Source organism: Gopherus flavomarginatus, chromosome 8, assembly GCF_025201925.1.
Source record: "Gopherus flavomarginatus isolate rGopFla2 chromosome 8, rGopFla2.mat.asm, whole genome shotgun sequence".
NCBI classification, from domain to species: domain Eukaryota; kingdom Metazoa; phylum Chordata; order Testudines; family Testudinidae; genus Gopherus; species Gopherus flavomarginatus.
In genome coordinates this window covers 15104100-15127583 of record NC_066624.1, presented here as the reverse complement: position 1 = coordinate 15127583, position 23484 = coordinate 15104100, and the positions used below count along the sequence as shown (strand labels likewise).

The following is a 23484-nucleotide window of genomic DNA, read 5'->3' as shown; positions in this document are numbered from 1 at the left end:
GTAAAAGGGAGGGAAAGGATCCTGGAAAGTAACTGGTACACCGTCCTCGGGCACACCTTCAAAAGTTTGGCTTTGGCACCGTAGGTGCCTTGGAGGGACCCTGATTTTGGCCCCCTTGGGGTCCTGACTGCCGTCTATGACCGGCTCGACCATGCCTTCTGCCAAAGTCCTGCCTCTGTCTAGGCAGAGGGTAATGGCGGTCAGGCTGGGGGCAGAAAGGCCAGCGTTGAGTCACCGGCATGTGCATGCCGAGAGAACGCGTAATGACCCTGTTGTCCTTCAGGCTTTGCAGCCTAGAGTCAGTCTTTTCAGAAAAGAGGCCTCGACCGTCAAAGGGCAAGTCCTGTATGGTATGCTGTAGTTCTGAAGGAAGGCCTGACACCTGAAGCCATGAAATGCGTCTCATGGCAACTCCTGAGGCCAGAGTCCTGGCTGCGGAGTCTGCTGCATCCAGCGAGGTCTGGAGGGAAGTCCTTGCCACTTTCTTCCCCTCCTCCAAGAGGGCAGCAAACTCTTGACGGGAATCTTGAGGGACTAACTCCGTGAACTTGCCCACCACTGCCCAGGTGTTGTAGTTGTAGCGGCTAAGCAGGGCTTGCTGGTTTGCCACCCAGAGTTGGAGGGCCCCTGCAGAGTATACCTTACGGCCCAGTAAGTCCATGCGCCTAGACTCCTTCAATTTTGGGAGCCGGAGCTTGCTGGCCATGGCGTTCCCTCTCATTGACAGACTGCACGACAAGGGAGCAGGCACGAGGATGGACGTACAGGTACTCGTACCCTTAGAGGGCACCACGTACTTGCATTCAACTCCCCTGGCAGCAGGTGGAATAGAGGCTGGAGACTGCCAGATGTTATCAGCATTGGCCTGGATCGTCCAGATGAATGGTAAGGCCATTCTTGTGGGGGCGTCCGCCGACAGAATATCCACCCCGGGGTCTTCTATCTCCGGTACCTCCTCTACCTGGAGATTCATATTGAGTCCCACAAATCTCAGGAGGTCCTGATGGGCCCTCAGGTCAATTGGAGGAGGGCCCGTGGAGGATGTCCCCGCCACCGCCTCATCAGGAGAGGAGGAAGAGGAGAGGTCAGGGACAAGCAGGTCCTGTGTGGACTCTTGCTCTTGGACGACCTCCGGCTCCAGTGGGATCTGGGAGTCTGGTGGTGAACACGCGCTTCCTCCATACCGGTAGGAGGGGGGCGGCTGATAGTCACCTCCGGCACCTGATGCTCCGATGGAGCAGAGCGAGATGGGACTGGAGGTACACCTTGGGCCTGGTGATACGCCCAAGGTGTCCAGAATGACCACTGATGGGGGCCTTGATCTTGGGCCTGGGTCTTCTGGAAGATTCTGTTGGGCACATCGGAGTCACGGTCCTGTGCATAGCAACTGTCCGCATGAGAGGACACTGATGCGTGTCGGGATGGCCAAGGAGGGGCTGAACACCCCTGGGAAGAGTCTCCCTCTATGACTGATCTCGCTCTGTGCAGCACCAGGGATCAGTACCGGGAGCCATACCGGTACCGGGAACGAGATCGGGACCTACGACCGGACCGGTGCAGGGAGATCAACCAGGATCTCGAAGCTCAGCGTCTGGAGTGGCTGCGAGAGTCACGGTGCCTGGAGCACCGGGCTGGCAAACGGGACGCTGGTCCGTGCCGTGAGTGTGACCAGTACCGAGAAGGGGATCGGTGCCAGGACTGTGATCGGCGTCGGGACTGGGATTGGCAACGGGATCGTGGGCGGTGCCGACAGAGGGTGGTCTCATCAAGGCCGGCTTGCCTACTGATTGTATGCCCAATGGCCTGTGACGGGATGTTAGATGGGGTGAGATCTGAGTTACTACAGAAAATTATTTCCTGGGTGTCTGGCTGGTGAGTCTTGCCCACATGCTCAGGGTTTAGCTGATCGTCATATTTGGAGTCAGGAAGGAATTTTCATCCAGGGCAGATTGGCAGAAGCCCGGGGAGTGGGGGAGTGTTTGCCTTCCTCTGCAGTGTGGGGCACTGAAAGATTCTCTGAACCTACTGTCCTCTGGAACTATGGCCAAAGCATGAATTAAGAGGCATATGAATCTTTAGAGCATCTGGCACGTAAATATCTTGTGACACCAGCTACAATAGTGCAATGCGAATGCTTGTTCTCACTTTCAGGTAATGTAATTAAGAAGTGAGCATTATCTCCATAAATGTAAACAAACTTGTTTCTCTTAGTGATTGGCTGAACAACAAGTAGGACTGAGTGTATTTGTAGACTCTAAAGTTCTACATTGTTTTATTTTTGAATGCAGGGGGTTTTTTGTACATAATTCTACATTTGTAAGTTAACTTTCATGATAGGTTGCACTGCAGTACTTGTATTAGGTGAATTGAAAAAAAATTTTTACAGTGCAAATATTTGTAATAAAAAATGTAAAGTGAGCACTGTACACTTTGTATTCTGTATCAATATATTTGAAAATGTAGAAAACATCCAAAAATATTTAAATAAATTGTATTCTATTAAAAACGTAATCATGCGGTTGTTAATTGCATGACAGCCCTAGTTAAAAGTTATACGAATAAAGGCTTCTCACATAAAATTACAGTCTAACCATCATGTACAAACTCCATTGTGACTACAATTAGTCAAATAATTAGTGGTCTAATCTGGGCAGTCCATATCAATCTGAAGTTATTTATGTTTTGCTTAAATTATTTCAAAAATTTCGGTGAGTTAGTTTCAGTATCTCAACTATATCAAACGCTGAAAAATGAACAATACATCAATTTGGACAGCAAGATAATGAAATCTCTTACGCTCCTCTCCATTGAGCGGCTCTTCCAACAGAAGACTATTCATACATTCCCAGTCCTTCAAGAGTTCTGTTGCACAGTCCCACATGCTGTCCACAAGGTAAGCAGCATGCTCATGTAACTAAAAAGGAATACATTAGTTATATTCTCCAGCCAATGAAAAAGATAGTTTTTAACTTTGTGGCACATTAATCCAGAGATCTCAACACTGTTACAGCAAATATGAAATAGTGACTTTTAAAGTACAAACATTCTTACCAACTTCCTCTTTGGTTTATATTTTAACATTTTCAATTTGCTGAGTTACTAACAGTTATTTAGACAGAATTTGAAGCAGCAGAAAGCAAACTTTCTGAGTTGTCTGAATCCAAACCTTTTAATGTGAGAAGACTGTACCTAATTTTCCCAACTAACAGGTCTGATGCTGCAAGACACTTAGCACTTTTATCTCCCATTCATACAGGAGACATTCAACACCTAGCAAGGCCCAAACTTCTTTGTCCTTGTGATGGGGCAGAGTGGCCTTGCACTGGTACAGCAGGGGTTAACTCTTCCTTTCTAGCAGAGGAAGCCACACCCCGGAAGCTCTGCTGGGCATGCTTCAACTGGAGAACAGATATAAAAACCTGCAAAACAGCTCAGTCTGGGCTGACCACTAGAAGAGAAGGATGCATGCTGCCTGCTCCTGAGGAGGGAGAGCCTGCGCGTCAGGATCCACAAGTCAGTCAAGCTGAGGCACTACCTGGGACCCTGACGGGGGACGTCACAGGGAGAAACAGACCAGAGGACCCCAAGCCCCAGATGAACTAGTATTTACAGTGGAAAGTGACCCAGGGGAACTCTAGAGACAGTGTTAGAGCTGTGAGGAAGCTCGGCATGTTACAGGCAGATCCCTGCCAAGCAAGAGGCAAGGAGAGCTTGCCACTATCAGGGCCCTGGGTTAGGGCTCAGTGGAGAGGGAGGTCCCAAGTCCCCCCTAACCCTCACCTCAGAACCATGAGGGATCTTATGTGGACTCTGGCCGCTAGGCCGCGCTACCCCGCTCACAAGTGGGTTTATATGGACTCTGGCCACTAGGCCACGCTACCCCGCTCAGAAAGGGGTTTATATGGACTATGACCGCTAGGTCGCACTACCACGCTAGAATCTTTTCAACCCATACCTGGATCCCCCTGACACTTGGATCCTGCCTTGCAGAGCCTGCTGCCCAAACAGAGGGGCAGGGCCATGGGGTGTTTCTGGGGCTGGCCATGTCCTTGTGCTATGTTGGGGTTGGATGCAGCCTCATCACTAGGCCCACCCCCCCGCCGGCAGACAGCTGCACAGTGATCTCAGTGGCCTGTGCTCCCCAATGCCATGTTGTAGCCTCCACATTTATTTGTAGAATTTTATTTTATTTTTTGGCGCAGAATGCCCTCAGGAGTTTTTTTTTTTTATATTACCTCTCTCTCATATAGTTTTAAGTGACTGGCTGTCTATTCCATTAAATGGGTTCCTGTACTCTGCAGATCTTCAATGATATACTACACTATAAAGAATAAAGTCTAGTTTCCCAGAGTAATGATTTAAAACAGGAAACCAGTATGGATATGTAATACATAAGAGCAGGAAAGAATGGAACTCTCTCTTGGGGTACGTATATACCACCCGCTGAATCAGCAGGCAGCGATTGAGCCAGCGGGGGTCGATTTATCACGTCTAGTCTAGACTCGATAAAACAAGCCCCAACAGCTCTCCCGTAGACTCCTGTACTCCACCGCTGCGAGAGGTGCAGGCAGAGTCGACAGGGGAGTGGCAGCAGTCGACTCACTGCAGTGAAGACACTGCGATGAGTAGGTGTAAGTCAGTCAACTTCAGCTACGTTATTCACATAGCTGAAGCGTCATAACTTAGATCGATTCTACGCCCCACCAGTGTAGACCAGGCCTTAGCCACAGTGATAAAACGGATAATGTGAAACTCAACTTACTTCACTTTCCAAAAAGAAAAATACCAAAGTCTTCACAAGGTTAGCATTTGGACCTTGTCTCCCCCTCCTTTTAAGCAGTCCATCATCTTCAGGCTCTCTGCGACTGAAAAGTCTAAGAAAATAAAATATTTTTAACATAACAAAATAAGAAATGCTATACTGAAATAGACTAACAGTATTAGTATCCTGTTTCCAACAGAAACCAATGCTGAATATTTCAAATGAAGATGTAAACTGCTCCTCTTGAGGTCCCTTCTAGTTCTATGATTCTATGATTTGAGCTCCAATAGGCAGCTTTGTAAGTTTCAGGAATTGATAGAGCTGCCTTTCCATTAGTGTCATTCAGGATTTAGGCCTTAAATCCCAGAAAAGCTTAAGCAAGTGATTAACTAAGCATTTGAGTTGTCCAACTTTAAACACTCATTTCAGTGGGACTAATCAAGTGTTTATAGCTGAGCAAGTGCATAAGTCAACAGAACTGAGGCTGAAATCTTAATGACACTGATACTCCACATAGATCATTGCAGGTCTGCATAACAAAATTATCCATTTTTATAATCTCTTATAAATGGCCTAAATTTCTCAAACAATGTAGGTGTCTTACAAAAGGACTTTGCACGATTCCAAGTAATTTTTATTATTTGCAATATCATACTGCTTGAGATCCCCGATCATGGATCATAACCCCATTGCGCTAGGAGCTGTACAAAATCTGTACAAAAAGACAGTTCCTATCCCAAAGAGTTTACAATCTCAGTAACTATGTAATAGTTACCCAGAAAGTTTGATAAGTAAAAGGACTGAGAGCACTTTTACATCCATCTTATGCAATCTGTCATCGTCAGAAGATTAGCTGAAGCAACGGCCATTAGAAATGCACACTACAGAGAAAAAGCATTATCGCAAACGTGTAAGCTTGGTAAGGACAAAAACTTGGGTATGGGCCAAATTCAAATCCCATAGACTTGTAGATTTACCAATTGATGGACATAGATTTATCAGACTCTTCATGAACTCTTTTACTGAAAGATGATGAGAAAAATGAAAGTTTACAGGAGCAAGCTAAACCACAATGGCTGCCACATGTACCAAGACAGCAGACAATCCAAAATAATCTGGATCAGTCATGTAAGAGAATGTAATACCAATACACATCCTAGTCCATTCCTTAAAACATCTCCACTTCTAAGTGTAATATATGCAACATTTTACATGGCATTCATGAGAACAGGGTGTATTCTTTCCATAATTTAGCTGGGATGGCCACATATTAAGCAAGAAAACTATGAGCTACTTATGCAATTGTATGTTTTATGTACATGCTACATTACACAGAAAACATATTTTAAGAATTCTCTAAAACATTTCCCAAACAACAGCCAGCACCAGGACTAACGCTTCTATCTGAGCCTGGGTTGTGACTTTTTTTGTTTTTAAATGCAGATCTCACTACAAGTTATTCATGCCTTTGTATTTTAACACCTACTTCCTTACTCAGCTTTCCCTTTTCCTAGCTAGAAGGTAAATATCCATTATGTTAGTGCTTTTTTAGATAGTCCATACAATAAAAAGGTAATCAATTAACATTAAGTATATTGCTCCTCACTTTTTATAAAGAAACTCCCCTGCAGCTACTGCTACTGGCCGGTGAGCCGAGTAAACCAGATGATAGACATTTTCACAGTCTTCTGCAGTCAGAACTTCTTCACTACTCCTAGGAAGAGAAAGGAAAAAAATACACAGACAAAAAATTTAATTCTATCATTAGACAGGAAAAAAGGGAAGAAAGAGTCAAAAGAAAGCCTTTTCTCTAAAATATCCTCAATCCTTTAAAAACAAACAAACAAAAAACCCAACAAGTGAATAGTCCTTCTACATGGAGGATACAGCACTGCCAAAATATTAGTCTAATCTGTTGGGCAACCCTTTGCTTTGCCCACATGTGCCATGCTTTTAAAATCAACACGGTACTGAAACTATCAATTCACAAACAAAATCAAGTCAAGCCTGTCTCCAGTTACATACTCTATAGCAAGCTAGTTCTTCTGCTTCATGTCATCTCATCTTGTTATGGATAAGAAAGGTTAGCTACTAGGGTTAAGATTTTCAACTCAATCTAGGAGACTCCCATCTTCCAATAAAATTAATCAGGATTGTTTCTATATGGCCTATAGTAATGGTTAACCTCGCCCTAAGATTTTAGTGTCATGTATACATTTCATCTATAGCATTTAGTTTAGAAAAATACTTTAATCTGATATTATACTAGTCCTAACCAGAGAATTTCTTTGAAATAACTGTCTACTGGTTCTCAGAAAGGTTCTCAAGATATAAAAATGTTCTGTTTTTAAAATAGCATTCCACAAACTTACACTACATTTTCTAAAACATATCCAAGACACAGTATGTTGTGACTTAAGAGTCAGTTTAGTTCAATTATTGCCTCCTGTCAGACACATCCCACCTGCAGTATATCTTTTTAGTTCAGCTCTATTATGAAAAACTTCAAATTGAAATGAGTGTCATAATATTTCTAGCATTTAAATGTGTAAATTGGGTAAAGGTTGGGATGATATCCTTGCTGGAAATATCATTGCTGATTATTTCTAGAATACATCATTGTGCTAGTGTAAGATGGACAAACTTCTCTCAGACTCTGTACGGAGGCGTCTGACTTACACTTACACAAAGATATTTTTAAAGTTCTTGTACTGAACATTGATCAGAAAAAGATATATACTTACTGTAAAACAAGAGTAAGTAATTTTATTGCTTGGACTGCAACATCATATTCTTTGTCAAGAGTCATAGACACAATTCTATCCTAAGAACAAAAAGGAAACTATTTTCAAAGCAGCACAAAGTAAAACAGAACAATTTTTTAAAAGCTTAAAGTCGGTTTTCTTCAAAATATCAAACTATACGTACCTTGAATCGACTGGTGAAGAGTTCCAATTTGGAATTAAGCTCTTTATTATAGTAAAGTCCTTGCAAAGCAGTAAGACATTTGAGTCTTACCTCCCCTTGCTAAAATAAAATTAAGAACTGGATTAAAACCAAGTATGTATCTGAAGTGTATTTCATCTTCAAAGCATATATAATTTTCCACTCTAAAATCTGAATTTGTCATAATAAAATTAAGATCCTGTGGCTCGCATTTTGTTTTCCCACATCACTGGCATAATTATCAGCAGCTCTTCTCTTGAGGAACAAATAACCAAAGATCATCATCATATTGATGTCATAATTACTTTTTACACTTTCAGGGTGTAAAAAACATTTACAAACTTTGTAACTGTTGTTCTTTGAGATGTGTTGCATATGTCTAGGGCCCTATCAAATTTACAGTCCGTTTTGGTCAATTTCATGGTTACTGGATTTTAAAAATTGTAAATTTAATGATTTCAGATACTTAAATCTGAAATTTCACGCTATTGAAATTGTGTCTTACTAATCTATTAGAGTTCTTTGAAGGGGTCAAACATGTGGACAAAGGGGATCCAGTGGACACAGTGTACTTAGATTTCCAGAAAGCCTTTGACAAGGTCCCTCACCAAAGGCTCTTACGTAAATTAAGTTGTCATGGGATAAGAGGGAAGGTTCTTTCAGAGATTGAGAACTGGTTAAAAGACAAGTATCAGAGGGGTAGCCGTGTTAGTCTGGATCAGTAAAAGCAGCAAAGAATCCTGTGGAACCTTATAGACTAAACAGAAGCTTTGGAGCTTTCGTGGATGAATACCCACTTCATCGGATGCATGTAGTGGAAATTTCTAGGGGCAGGTATATATATGCAAGCAAGAAGCAAGCTAGAGATAGTGAGGTTAGTTCAATCACGGAGGATGAGGTCCTGTTCTAGCAGTTGAGGTGTGAAAACCAAGGGAGAAGAAACTGGTTTTGTAGTTGGCAAGCCATTCACAGTCTTTCTTTAATCCTGAGCTGATGGTGTCAAATTTGCAGATGAACTGAAGCTCAGCAGTTTCTCTTTGAAGTCTGGTCCTGAAGTTTTTTTGCTGCAGGATGGCCACCTTAAGATCTGCTATTGTGTGTCCAGGGAGGCTGAAGTGTTCTCCTACAGGTTTTTGTATATTGCCATTCCTAATATCTGATTTGTGTCCGTTTATCCTTTTCCGTAGAGATTGTCCAGTTTGGCCGATATACATAGCAGAGGGGCATTGCTGGCATATGATGGCGTATATTACATTGGTGGACGTGCAGTGAATGAACGTGCAGTGATGGTGTGGCTGATCTGGTTAGGTCCTGTGATGGTGTCGCTGGTGTAGATATGTGGGCAGAGTTGGCATCGAGGTTTGTTGCATGCACTGATTCCTGAGCTAGAGTTACTATGGTGTGGTGTGCAGTTACTGGTGACAATATGCTTCAGGTTGGCAGGTTAACTGTGGGCGAGGACTGGTCTGCCACCCAAGGCCTCTGAAAGCGTGGGATCATTGTCCAGGATGGATTGTAGATCCTTAATGATGCGTTGGAGGGGTTTTAGCAGGGGACTGTATGTGATGGCCAGTAGAGTCCTGTTGATTTCTTTCTTGGGTTTGTCTTGCAGTAGGAGGCTTCTGGGTACACGTCTGGCTCTGTTGATCTGTTTCCTTATTTCCTCGTGCGGGTATTGTAGTTTTGAGAATGCTTGGTGGAGATTCTGTAGCTGTTGCTCTCTGTCTGAGGGGTTAGAGCAGATGTGGTTGTACCTCAGTGCTTGGCTGTAGACAATGGATTGTGTGGTGTGCCCGGGATGGAAGCTGGAGGCATAGCGATCGGTAGGTTTTCGGTATAGGGTGGTGTTAATGTGACCATCGCTTATTTGCACCGTGGTGTCTAGGAAGTGGACCTCCCGTGTAGATTGGTCCAGGCTGAGGTTGATGGTGGGGTGGAAGCTGTTGAAATTGTGGTGGAATTTTTCAGAGTATCCTTCCCATGGGTCCAGATGATGAAGATGTCATCAATGTACCGTAGGCAGAGAAGGAGCGTGAGTGGACGAGAGCTAAGGAAGCGTTGTTCCAGGTCGGCCATAAAAATATTGGCATATTGTGGGGCCATGCCGGTGCCAATGATCTGGAGATATATATTGTCATCAAATTTGAAATAGTTGTGTGTGAGGATAAAGGCACAGAGCTCAGCAACCAGTTGTGCTGTGGCATCATCAGGGATACTGTTCCTGACAGCTTGTATTCCATCTGTGTGTGGGATGCTTATGTGTAGAGCCTCTACATCCATGGTGGAGCGCCTAGACATCCAACTGCTAGAACAGGGCCCCATCCTCCCCGACCGAACTAACCTCGTTATCTCTAACTTGCTTCTTGCTTGCATATATATACCTGCCCCTGGAAATTTCCACTACATGTATCCGATGAAGTGGGTATTCACCCACGAAAGCTCATGCTCCAAAACGTCTGCTAGTCTATAAGGTGCCACAGGTTAAAAGATAGGGAACAAAGGGTAGGAATTAATGGTAAATAGTCAGAATGGAGAGAGGTAACTAGTGGTGTTTCCCAAGGGTCAGTCCTAGGATCAATCCTATTCAACTTATTCATAAATGATCTGGAGAAAAGGGTAAACAGTGAGGTGGCAAAGTTTTCAGACACTAGACTGCTCAAGATAGTTAAGACCCAAGCAGACTGCGAAGAACTTCAAAAAGATCTCACAAAACTAAGTGATTGGGCAACAAAATGGCAAATGACATTTAATATGGATAAATGTAAAGTAATTCACATTGGAAAAAATAACCCCAACTATACATACAATATGACGGGGGCTAATTTAGCTACAACGAATCAGGAGAAAGATCTTGGAGTCATCGTGGATTGTTCTAAGATGTCCACGCAGTGTGCAGAGGCGGTCAAAAAAGCAAACAGGATGTTAGGAATCATTAAAAAGGAGATAAAGAATAAGAAGGATAATATATTATTGCCCTTATATAAATTGATGGTATGCCCACATCTTGAATACTCCATACAGATGTGGTCGCCTCATCTCAAAAAAGATATACTGGCACTAGAAAAGGTTCAGAGAAGGGCAACTAAAATGATTAGGGTTTTGGAGAGGGTCCCATATGAGGAGAGATTATAGAGGCTAGGACTTTATAGCTTGGAAAAGAAGTGACTAAGGGAGGATATGATAGAGGTATATAAAATTATGAGTGATGTGGAGAAAGTAGATAAGGAAAAGTTATTTACTTATTCCCATAATACAAGAACTAGAGGGTCACCAAATGAAATTAATAGGCAGCAGGTTTAAAACAAATAAAAGGAAGTTCTTCACACAGCGCACAGTCAACTTGTAGAATTCCTTACCTGAAGAGGTTGTGAAGGCGAGGAGTATAACAGCGTTTAAAAGAGAACTGGATAAATTCATGGAGGTTAAGTCCATTAATGGCTATTAGCCACTATGGGTAAGGAATGGTGTCCCTAGACTCTGTTTTGCAAGAGGGTGGAGATGGATGGCAGGTGAGAGATCACTTGATCGGAGAGAGATCACTTGATCATTACCTGTTAGGTTCACTCCCTCTGGGGCACCTGGCACTGGCCACGTCGGTAGACAGGATACTGGACCAGATGGACTTTTGGTCTGACCCAGTACGGCCGTTCTTATGGAAATGCGCCACGTAGACAGCAGATGAGGCCTGAGCTCTCGTCGAATGAGTTTTCACTATAGGAGGTGGGGGAACCCCTGCCAGGTTATAACAGGTGCGTATGCACGAGGTGATCCAGCAGGAGATCTGCTGGGTGGACACTGGTCGCCCCCTCATACGCTCAGCATAAGCAATGAAAAGCTGAGGGGATCTACTGAAGGGCCTGGTTCTGTCTAAGTAAAAAGCCAGCGCTCTACAGACATCTAGCATGTGCAGGCGTCTTTCCTCATTGGAGGAATGGGGCTTAGGACAGAGGACTGGGAGGAAGATTTCTTGATCCATGTGGAAAGCCGAGACTACCTTTGACAGAAAAGCTGGGTTTGGGCGCAGCTGGACCTTATCCCTATGAAAGACTGTATATGGGGGTTCGCCACCTTACACAATAAGTGGGACCACGAACACGTGGCCAAAGGCTCAAATGGAGGCCCTGTGAGGCAGGAGAGCACTAGGTTCAGGTCCCAGAGGAAGACTGGGGGTCAAGTGTAAGGAAATGTCCAATCCAGCCCTTTCAAGAACCGGGAGGTCATATGGTGTGAAAACACCGAATGGCCCTGCACTGGGGGGTGGAAAGCCGAAATGGCCGCCAGGTGCACCCTGACCGAAAAGGGCGCCAGCCCTTGGGTCCTAAGGGACAGGAGATAATCGAGGATGAGCTGGATAGATGCAGAGGAGTGGGAAGAACCCCTCTCCCTTGCCCACATGGAGAACCAATACCATTTTGGCCAGGTAGGTTCGACGTGTGGACAGCTTCCTGCTCTCGAGCAAGACCTGTCTAATGTACTGAGAACGCTTCCTCTCCTCCTAATTCAACAACGGAGCAGCCATCCTGTTAAATGGAGTGCGGCCAGGTTGGGATGGAGGAGACGTCCCTCCTCCTGGGAGAGGAGATCCAGTCAGAGCAGCAGCCTGCACAGGGGAGGCTGCTAACAGCTACAGGAGGGACCCATACCAATGTTGACAGGCCCAATCTGGGGCTATGAGGATAATCTGAGGCCCGTCTGCCTTTACCTTCTGGAAGACCTTGCCTATCAGCGGAAAGGGCGGGAAGGCGTAGAACAGGCGACCCGACCATGGGATTAGGAACGCATCCGATATCGCCCTCTTCTGCCCTGGAGCAGAATCGTGGGCATAGGCAATTCTGGATGCTGGCGAATAGATCTACCTGGGGAGTGCTCCATTCTAGGAAGAGCTGCCTGGTCACCTCCCTGTGTAGAGACCACTAGTGTTGTTGGGAGAAGAACCTGCTTAGGTGATCTGCGAGCGCATTGTGCCTGCCAGGCAGGTGAAAAGCCCTGAGAAGGATGTTGTGGGCTATACTCAACTCCCACAGGAGCTGGGATTCCTAGCACAAGGCACGGAACGTGTGCCCCCTGGCCTGCTGATATAATACATCGCAGTCATATTGTCCGTGAGAACCCTGACCACCTTCCCCCCAGGTACTGGCTGAAGGCTATGCAGGCCAGGCACACCGCCTTGAGCTCCCTGACATTTATGTGCAGATGCAATTCCGAGAGCGACCATCTGCCTTGGGTTTTGAAGCTCTCTATGTGGGCTCCCCATCCCAAGTCCGAGGCGTACAACAACAGATCTAGTGCAGGAGGGGGTTCCCCGAAGGGCATTCCCTGAAGCACGTTGCTCGGGAGGGACCACCACTGCAGGTCGGCTACTACATTGGGTGGCAACGTGACGACCTTGTCCAGATTGTCCCAGGCCAGGGAATACTGGGAGGCTAGCCAAAGTTGGAGGGGCCTCATTCTGAGCCTGGCAGGTCACGCACAGAGGTGCATGCTGCCATATGGCCCAGGATTTGAAGGAACACCTGTGCCATCGTCACCAGAAAGGCCGTGACTGAGGTGACAAGACCTTTGAGCATCTCAAACCTCTCCTGGGGGAGGGAGGCCGTGGCTACCCGGGAGTCTAACAGTGCCCCTATGAAGTGTGTGCGCGCTGGACCAGGACTAAAGTGGACTTCTCTTTGTTCACCACAAGGCCTAGACTCGTGCAGGTATCTAGCAGGAATTCCATCTGCGTCTGCACCTGGGACCGAGACTTGCCCTTGAGCAGCCAGTTGTCCAGGTAGGGGAAGATCTGAAGCCCATTCCTCCTGAGGTGGGCCGCCACCACTGCCGTGCATTTGGTAAAAACCCTGGGGGCCGTGGAAAGGCCAAAGAGGAGGACCATAAACTGGTAATGTTCTGTCCCCACCAGAAAGCGGAGGAAGCGCCTGGGATCTTCGAAAATGTGAATATGGAAGTACGCATCCTGGAGATCCAGGGATGCGAACCAATCCCCTGGGTCCAGGGACAGAATAATAGAGGTCAGGGACACCATATGGAATTTGCAGTGAACCAGAAACTGGTTGACATTCCTCAGATCGAGGATGGGCCTGAGCCCACCTTTTGCCCTCAGCATCAGGATATACCGAGAGTAAAACCCTTTGCCCTGGAATTCCTGAGGGACCCTCTCCACCGCACCGAGATAGAAGGAGGGCATGCTCCAGTTCCTCAGAGACATCCCGGGACGGAGGATGATGTGGTGGGGTTTCATCGAACTGCCGCCTGTACCCCTCAGACGGTACTGAGGACCCACTGGTCTGACGTTATATGGGATCAATGCACTCTGAAAGCTGATAAACACTTGCCAAAAAACAACTTTATTAACTGAGGGGTTTCCCTGGCAACAGGCCAGGTGGCCCCCCCATAAAGAGTCAAAAACACCTCTTCCCTTGCCTCTTGCCCATCGAGGGGCTGGGACATGGGGCTGAACGGGACTGGCACTGAGACCTGTGCCTCTGGTCCCTAGGCCTCCTAGGCAGAGGTTCGTATCTGCCCCTTATGTGGGGAGCCGAGGGCTGCAGCCTGGGTTTGTCCTTGGCTGGCAGGGCATACAGGCCGAGGGTCTGCAGGGTGGTAAGGAAGTCTTTCATCCCGTCCAGACAGGTATCCATTTGGTCCACAAATAACGTTTTGCCGTCGAACAGCAGGTCTTGCATTAGGGACTGGGATTCCACGGACAGCCTTGACAGCGAAAGCCACGATGCCCATCACATGGAGATAGCCGAGGCTATCGAACGTGCTGTGTTCGAGGCTGCCTGGAGACCCACTTTCACTGCTGCTGCCCCCTCATCGACTAGGGATGCCTTAAACTCCTTCCTGTCCTTCTCTTGAAAGGAAAGCTCAAATTTAGGCAGACTCCCACAAGTTCAAGTCATACCTGCTCAGGAGTGCCTGATGGTTTGCCACCCTGAGCTGGAAGCTCACAGAGGAATAAAGCTTTTTCCCAAAAAGTGTCCAGCCTCCTCGCATCCTTGTCACTGGGGGTAGGCGTGGGCTGGCCATGTCTTTCATGGTGGTTGACCCACTTCACCACTAGTGAGTTCGGGGCCAGGCGAGTGTACAGGTACTCATGCCCTCTCGTTGGCACAAAGTACTTCTGCTCTGCCTTCTTAGAAATGGGCGGCAGAGAGGCAGGGGTTTGCCATTGAGCGACTGAAATGTTGGCTACCCCTTGGTGAAGCGATAGGGCCACACAGCCTGGTGCCGAGGAGGAGAGGACATTAAACAAATTGTCCGACGGTTCCTCCATCTCCTCCGCCTGGAGCTGGAGGTTGGTGGCTACACGCCGGAGGAGCTCCTGATGAGCTTTGAAATCCTCCTGAGAATGGACCGCTATGAAGTCGTGTGGTGCCAACGAGACGACCGGTACCGCTCCTAGGGCATCAGGCGGTAGAGGTAGGTCGCACTCCATGTCTGCGTCTGGTTGTGGTGCCGGGGGTTCATCGCCCGAGTACTGCTCTCGGTGCCGAGGTGGAGACGCAGGGGGCGCTTGGGATGCCTCAGCCACGGATCGGGGCCTCGGTGGTACAGGTGCCTGGGGCCACGGTCCTTGCCATGGTGCACCTTGCCACTGCACCGGCTGAGGCCTGACCAGGGTTACGCGTTCCTGAGGGATGGTGCGGCCTGCGGAAGGACAACAGAGCCGAGGCTGAAGTGACGGAGGATCGCACGGTGCCATAGGAGCGGTTCGATCGGTATGTCTATGATGCGTCAGCCCCGGGATACAGACCTTGATGACGATGAGACAAACGTCAGAGGTGCTGTCTCTGGACTCCTGTTGGTGACCTTGGCCCCGACGCGCCGGTGACGGTCGGGAAGCACTTCGAGCATGGCGCACGTTATGGTGAGATCGACGGTGCCGATGATGTCGTGACCTACTATCACTACAGCTGGATGAGGAGCGTCAATGCTTTCTGTCTCGGCGCCTGTGGTCCCTGCGTGCCGAGGAAGACTCCAGCGACTCGCTCCCAGGCAACCCGGACAATGGAGTGGGAACCTGACATGGGCTACAGGAAGGCCCTGCAGATCGAGCAGGGACCTCAACCTCCGACCTGGCTGGTGAGCGCCCAGTAGCGGCTTCCCTCAGGACCGGGGCCCCAACTCGGGAGGCCCGCTCGATACTGGCATGACCAGGATGTCTTGTGCTGCCTGAGCTGCCTCTGGCATTGACGGAATCCTCATTGTCGGGGAGGCACACGCTGACGGGGCCAGACTACTCCGCTCCACACATGTTGGAGGTCTGGGTCCCCAGGGGGATCGTACGCTGCCCAACTCAGGTCCAGCCTCACCCCAGACCTTATCTTGATGCCGCTGGGTCTTGATTTGCTTCTTGGCCAGGTAGCAGTGACGGCTTGTGGATGGGGCTTCGCGCCACACCGAGGATGCGGTGCCCGGTGCCAGGCTGTGTTGGTGCGGCGGTGCTGAGGCCAGAGTCGACTCCATAAGCAGGGCCTGGAGTCAGAACTCATGTTTGCGTTTAGTCCGCGGCTTGAAGTACTTACAGATTTTGCAGAGCTCACTTATGAGAGTCTCACCCACACAGCGAAGACACTCAAGAGTGTGGATTGCTTCTGGGCATGGAATTGCAACAGGAGTCGCACGACTTGAAGTTTAGGGCTCAGGGCATGCCCCAAGCCAGGCTCCTAACTGGAGAAAACTAGTAACAGACGAAGACTGTACTACTAAGGAAGATACTGCAGCAAAGCTGGAGCAGAAGTTCCGATTACCTTCACTGATGGCAAGAAGGAACACAGTGGGGGGAGCGCGCAGACCCCTTTATGGCACGATATAGAGGCACCACTCCAAGGGTTGCAGCGGGGCTCCCCCACTATAGGTACTACTAAGGGAAAAACTTCAGATACTGGTGCACGTGGCAAGCACGCACACCTACTGTGGAATACACCTGAGCAATCACTCGAAGAACAACCAATAAGCAGCAAAAACTAGCTACTTAATTACTAACCACACTCACTAACTACTTACAATATACAGAGTAAAGTCCATGGAAACCTTGTGAATGCAAAAACAGCAGTTCCAATGACTATCTCGGATGGCAAGAAACGGGAGCAAGAAGTTGTATGCTTTACTGGCACTAAAGGCACACAGCAGTACAAGGTGTTTGAGCCACCCCGCCGGGTACTGATAAGGGAAAAATTTCGGAGACTGTGCACAGGGCACGTGCACATCAAAAGTGGAATGCACATGTGCAATCACTTGAAGAATTTTAGTGCTTAAGACATTAATTTTAGTGTAGTATTCCACACAGTGCTTTTGCACCTCAATCCAAACTAGCAATTTAAAAATAAGTAACAAGTTTTTGGCAGAAAGCCAAAAACAGCTACTCAGACAAACCCTCCTGAAATTAAATTTTACTCTGATGCAGAAAGCAGATTAAGACTTTTGCAACGAGCAAAACTGTTCAATTACCACACACAAACAAACTGCATCAGCCAGAGAAACTGAAACAGTTGGCATAATCCAGTGTCATAATTAATGCGAAAAATAATATAAATAAGGAAGCTGAAAATTACAGAAAGGAAGTCAGTGTTGAAGATACTGACTAAACAGGCATTTAAAAAGATTAAGTATTTTCTTATGGTTGATATTTCCTTTAATATGTTTGATATCTAAACTCCTATCTTAAATATGTATGATCTGCTTTTTTAAAAGCGTATGTGATGAGAACAACTCCAATAAACTCTCTATTGTTTATCCGATCAAACATCAAAAAATAGATTCGTAAGAAATGTATTTGTACAACTTTAATCCATGTTGTGAAATAAAGTAATAGACTCAGAGGTATTATGAACTCAATTAGTTCTTATATGACAGGAAAGTTTTTTCTTTTAAAAACAACAAGATGAATTATTTAAAAAACTAAACTGCACTGATATAGTATTTATACTATAAATCAAAACCCAAGAAAATATTGAAACTAACACTCATATCAACATTCCCTATTTTACAATGGGACTATGAGTATATAAAATCCATATACCATGATCAAAATTTTAAAACTTGGGTACCCAAGTTAGGCACCTACACCCACACCTGAGGTACTACGTACCTACCATTCCCAGACTTCAACAGGAGTTGAGGCTGTTCATCACCTCTGAAAAATTACGCCACTTGAATCCATATTTAGTCACACAAATTGAGACCTACAGTTTCCAAAGTGATGAGCAATTTTAGGTTGTCCATCTTGAGATGCCTTAAAGTGACCTGATTTTTATAAAGTGTGAGGAACCGACACTCTGAAAATAAGCCCCTTTTAGAGATACCAAGTTCGACACTTAGCTTTTAGCATCCACAATCACTGCTCACTTTTGAAAATGTAGGTGAATGTGCTTAACTTCATGGAAATTGTGAAAATGTTGGCTGATACACAATTGGATGAGTTGAATATATATTGCATTACCACACTAGTAGACCTCAATAGTTTAGCCACTAGTTTCAGTATAAATAGGATCACGGACTGAATATATTAATTTTTTTAATTGGTTTTGGTTTTTTATCTGCTCAAATGCTAATTCAAGGTCTATCAATTCAAAAATAGGGAAGCTGATTTTTCCCCAGAAAATAACTTGTGGGTACAAACAGCACTGTTCAAACATACAGCTTACCTTATCATGCATAGTCCAACCTACATATTTTAAATAGCTGTCATTAAGAAAGGCATCACTATACATTTTCATCCATATGCCGATTTCTTCAATACAGATAGCTCTTATTTCAGCTATTGCATCTCTGCAAGGGGGAAACAAAAAGGTAATGGTGAAAGGTAAAGTATTTACAACAAACCCCAAAAAAGTTTACAAAAGCTACAAATTATAGAACAGGTTAAAAACTTACCGGTATCTATGCACAAAAACACCTTTAAATATTGCATTCATCATATTTTCTATTTCATCCTGATTTTCTTGAAGCTAAAAACAAAAAAAGAGTATATAATTACTGAATGATTGTAAAAATGTGAGTACTATAATTGATTTTGGTACTAGACGGAGTGTACCACATGTATATTTTTATAGTTTATTTTATGAGTCTTACACAGATTCTACTAAAAAGAAAATTGATTCAAAATTGTTTTGACAGTTCAGTCTACTCTGCAGTGAATATTTGTAAGTGCCAGTTTTCAGCATCATGCCCTATTATTTAAGACACTTTAAATATTACAGCATGTCAATAACTATAATGTTGACAACTAGAAAAAAGACCAAATGTTTTCCTCTCCTATTACAAAGGCATTCTAACCTTTAGTAAATTACTTTTGCTTAATAATTTTGTTTGGAGTAATTTTAATTAAATGTATTGTGTTCCACATCTGGCATTCACTGGTTTAACCCTCTCTTTTTGCCTCATTGGAGGAAAAAAAGGGAAATTGAATGAGGGACTTGTGAAGAAATTAATTTCAAGGAAGAGTGAGAAATTAGAAATGATGGAGGCAAAACAATCCAGCTTCCACATAGAGAGAGAAAGCGGAAGAAAGCATTGACAAAACAGAGGGAGACAAATGAAGAACCCAGTTAGTTGTGGAGCTCGGGTGAACAGAAGAGAAGAAATGTGCAGAGCTATAAAGGCAAGGACCAGGAGCTTAAATTTAATGCAGAAGCTACAAACATACAATCAGAAGGCAAATAGATGAATTAACCAAAGCTATAAAGGGCTGACAGAGAAAGTCTAATGACCAAACATACATGGGGCAAAATAAAATAGGGCAGTCTCAATTCTTACACCCTTCCCCTTTTGGAACCGTGTGCTGTCTATTCAAGACCTAATCTTGTAAACACGAGTAGTCCCACTGAATTAAACAGGACTATGCATGTGTAATCTTCAAAGGGTCAGGGCCATAAATAGAAGCTCTTTGGACAACAAACATGAGACCATCTTACTAGTAATATCTAATAGTATATTTCCATTGTTCAATCTAAAATAATTAAAATTAAAAAATAATTGCATAAAGGATGAAAAGAAAAACTAAAAATTCTGGTTTAATCACCTAGAATATTTTTAACATATGTGGGAGAAGATATTTTTAAAAGACAAAAAAAATACATTAAAAACAAAACGTATTTGCCATTTTTAATGCTTAAAATGAATTAGGGCTCATGAAAGGTGCTACAGCAGTAAATTAGCAGAATTTCCTATGTTCAGAAAGGAAATGATAGACACAACTTAAGTTAACAGCTTTACCTCAACTTTGACTTCAGATAGGACAACTTCTATGGACAAGAAAATAGTTCAAAAGACTTTCTGCTGAGATTGTTTTTTGTGACAAGGGCTTCTGATTATTACATTGAAATAACCTACTTTAACCTCGAACAAGAAGAGTAGTCAAAGGATGGTGAGTTTTCTTCATTATCTAGCTGAGCTCAATTTGAACCAAGAGATCCTTCTAGTTTTTATAACACAAGCATGTTTAAGTGTTTAGTAAAATAATATTTGACCGTTATGTCAAATTTAAAGATGAAACAAAATGGCAAAAAAATTTCCTTTGCAAAAACTAATTCACACAAGATTGTCGTCATTTCATCAACATTTTCTCTCCTTCATCCCATCACACACAGCAACTAGAAATATTAACAATTGCTCTAACCTCCTTCCTCTTCTGTAGCAAAAGTTCCAGCCTATCATTAGCTCGTTTTCCAATTATTTTATTTCGCTCTGCTTCGTACTGCCGTTGTGTATTGTCCATGTTAATGCTAAGATTTAATGCCACATTCACTAAAGCAGTCATCAGTTTCATAGCTACAAAAAAGTAAAAAGTGAGAATTGATTATAAACGTTATCTTTGTAACAAAGATGAAAACAAATGAGTTATAATATTCAAGTAAAATACTCTAGTACCACTTGTAAATACAATTGCTACATATATTAAAGTGTTGTGAATATCTTCAATACGTCTGTTTTAAACTTTAAGATATCCATAACAATTGCAGACTTATTTAAATAAGAGCATAATTTTGCTGATAACTACTACCGTAGAAAAATAAAGAATTATTCAAACTGTATTTATTCATTCAAATTGGTTAGCAATACAAGGAATGCATAAAAAGGGCAGATAGGATAAACTTGTGGGGAAAATGCCCTAACATTTTTACTCAATAATTAGCTATTTTATTTTTTATTTTATTCTATTTACTTTTTCATACTATGACCATCGTTGTAATCTCTGAACTGCAACATACACATTTATGTAACAGAGCCTTCATTTAGCATTTCATTTAGCTGATCATATATGAATGTTAAAATGTGTTGCAATGGAAACATTAAATTAAGAGGACTCCACCGTTAAAGTAAGTAATACAGTCCACTGTTCAATCACAACCTCCAAAAAACTAGTCAGAATTTCTCTCTCTTCAAAAGGAGATCACAGAAAGTTAGGACTATGATTTTCTCATAGAGGTCACAGAAATCATGAATATGAATAAAATCTGTGCAATCTTGGAAATGGCTGTAAAAACACATTTGATTAGGCCTCAGACTGAGTGGTGTTGTGACCCCATGCACTAGGTCACACCACCACTCAGGTTTGGACCATAGTTTGAGTCCGAAGGATGGATGGGCCAAAACTCAGTGGTGCTCCAACCCCATGCACCAGGTCACAACACCCAAAATTATAAAAACTACAACTAAAAAACTGATGCAGAATACAAAACTGAATAATTAAATGAAAATGAAATGACTAAACCCAATGCAACAAAATATGAAAGAGCCAAATACTGAATATTCAGAAAGTTTTACAAAAAAAGTCTTTTCTCTGATAACGCTGAAAATTGAAAAGAAAATGTATACAGAAGCTGAATAAATAAAAAGATGCTGACCTGCCAGTGTGCTAGTGTGTCGAAATGCTCTGACTTGTGAGTCCGATAGTCCTGTAAGCAGTGAAATGACTGTATCCATCATATATTCATCATATATGATACTATATTGACACTGTCGGACCAATACTCCAATGAACTCACAAAAACTGGATTTGAACTTCTTCCATTGAGGACCAGCCATGGTAAGTGGATAATCTCCACTATCCTATAAACATAAAAAGATATTCAAACATTAGCCGGCATAGAACTGTAAAAAATTATATACTGTTAGAATATAACAGTACAGAATACAGATAAGTTGAAGGATAAAAAAGGTTCGTTCAACCAGACAGAGCCCAGTTCTCTGCTGGTGTAAATGGGCACAGCTCACTATCTGGCCCAAAAATTTATATTTACTTGTCAATTCAATTTTGCTATGCATAAAGCGAGCATTCACCTAGTGGAATTCATTGACATTCCTTGCATAAAAATATACTGAGCTAATGTTCCACTGACCACTTTTTTTCATAACACACTAACAAATAAAGTAACACCCATGACAACAAAAATATTTAGTATAACTAGAGCTAAATTAACAGAAAGGCCATCTAATCACAGTTATACACCAAGCTCATGAGCCAAGGAACTATTAGAACACTACAGAACCAGAAACTGTAAAAAGCTAAACTATCACCCCACAAAAATTAGTATCTACTTCCTTTCTGCCTCTACAAAAAGGAAAAAAAAACAACAAAACTAAAAGTGAAGGGAGGAGGGAGAGACCAGTGTGCACACTGAAAGATAAAACAAGTAAAATTGGTAAGTGATTTACATTTTCCTTTATTAATTGCTTCTGCAGACCCCCATTTCAAGAGACTAACTAGCAGCAGTATATTTCCAAAGGAAAGTTAAAGTTTACTTAATTAAAAAGTGATTAAACCTCTGCCCTGAAACAACTTCCAGACCTAACTCCAAGCAACAGAGAGCAATGCTTTGTGACTGTATAACTCCAAGTGTCAGTTTGATAGATTTTATGAAGAGACACTCCTTAAACAGTAGTTAATGATTATCTAAAACAGGGGCCCCCAACGCGATGCCCACGGGGGCCATGGGGCCCACCGGGGCATCTGTGTGCACGTGTGTACTGGCTGGCAGACAATCATCTGCCAAAATGCCACTGAAAAGCAGCATCATCAAAAGGTGTCGCCACCAAAATGCAGCTGATTTTTGGCAGGATTTTGGCAGTGATGCCTCTTGACGTTGCAACTTCTTGGTGGCATTTCAACAGATGCTTGTCTGTCGGCCATGGTCCAGAGCCCGCCACCAGGAAAAGGTTGGGGACCACTGATCTAAGATATATTCCCAATCTTTATGGTAATGTAACTCTAAACCGGTCACAGACTTGAACACAATGTATAATCCAATTAGAAAAGCTTACTCACCCTGTGAAGTAACTGAGGTTCTTAGAGATGTGTGTCCCTGTGGGTGCTCAACAGTAGGTGCAGTAGTGTCCCTGTGCCTGGGATTGGAGATCTTTGGTAGCAGTGCCCGTTGGGTCGCACATGCAATACTCCCCTATCCTGCACCATAAGCAATATCTATACAGTTATGTGTGGTCCAACTGCTCTCAGATTCTTCTCTAGTGCAGATCAATGTATGAACTCTGAAGCAGAAGGGTGGGTAGTGGAGCACCCATAAGGACACACATCTCCAAGAACCTCAGTTACCGTATAGGGTGAGTAGCCTTCTCTTCTTCGAGTAGTGTTCCTGGGGTGCTCCACTGTAGGTCACTGTAGAGCAGTGCCCCTAGTTGGAAGGCTGGGGCTTCGGAGTGATCGCTACTGAGGAGGATAGGACTGTAGGGCGATATAGAGGAATAAATGTGGTGATTGAATCATTTTGTTGTGTCAAGGTACAAGGCTAGTGCCCATCTGACATCTAAGG

At 44.1% G+C, this 23484-nt stretch overlaps 1 protein-coding gene across 3 annotated transcripts in view; it reads right to left on the bottom strand.

The window, feature by feature from the left end:
• The window catches only part of STAG2 (stromal antigen 2), a 170287-nt gene that overhangs the window by 60063 nt on the left and 86740 nt on the right, over positions 1–23484 (bottom strand). For all 3 annotated transcript variants that reach the window (XM_050964464.1, XM_050964467.1, XM_050964466.1), the window contains exons 7-15: positions 21562–21766; positions 20334–20485; positions 18590–18663; positions 18361–18484; positions 7691–7789; positions 7507–7586; positions 6369–6476; positions 4763–4874; positions 2797–2914 (exon numbers count right to left, since the gene is read on the bottom strand). In XM_050964464.1, the coding sequence (XP_050820421.1) occupies positions 2797–2914; positions 4763–4874; positions 6369–6476; positions 7507–7586; positions 7691–7789; positions 18361–18484; positions 18590–18663; positions 20334–20485; positions 21562–21766 (1072 nt within the window). The remainder of the gene's footprint in view (positions 1–2796; positions 2915–4762; positions 4875–6368; positions 6477–7506; positions 7587–7690; positions 7790–18360; positions 18485–18589; positions 18664–20333; positions 20486–21561; positions 21767–23484) is intronic.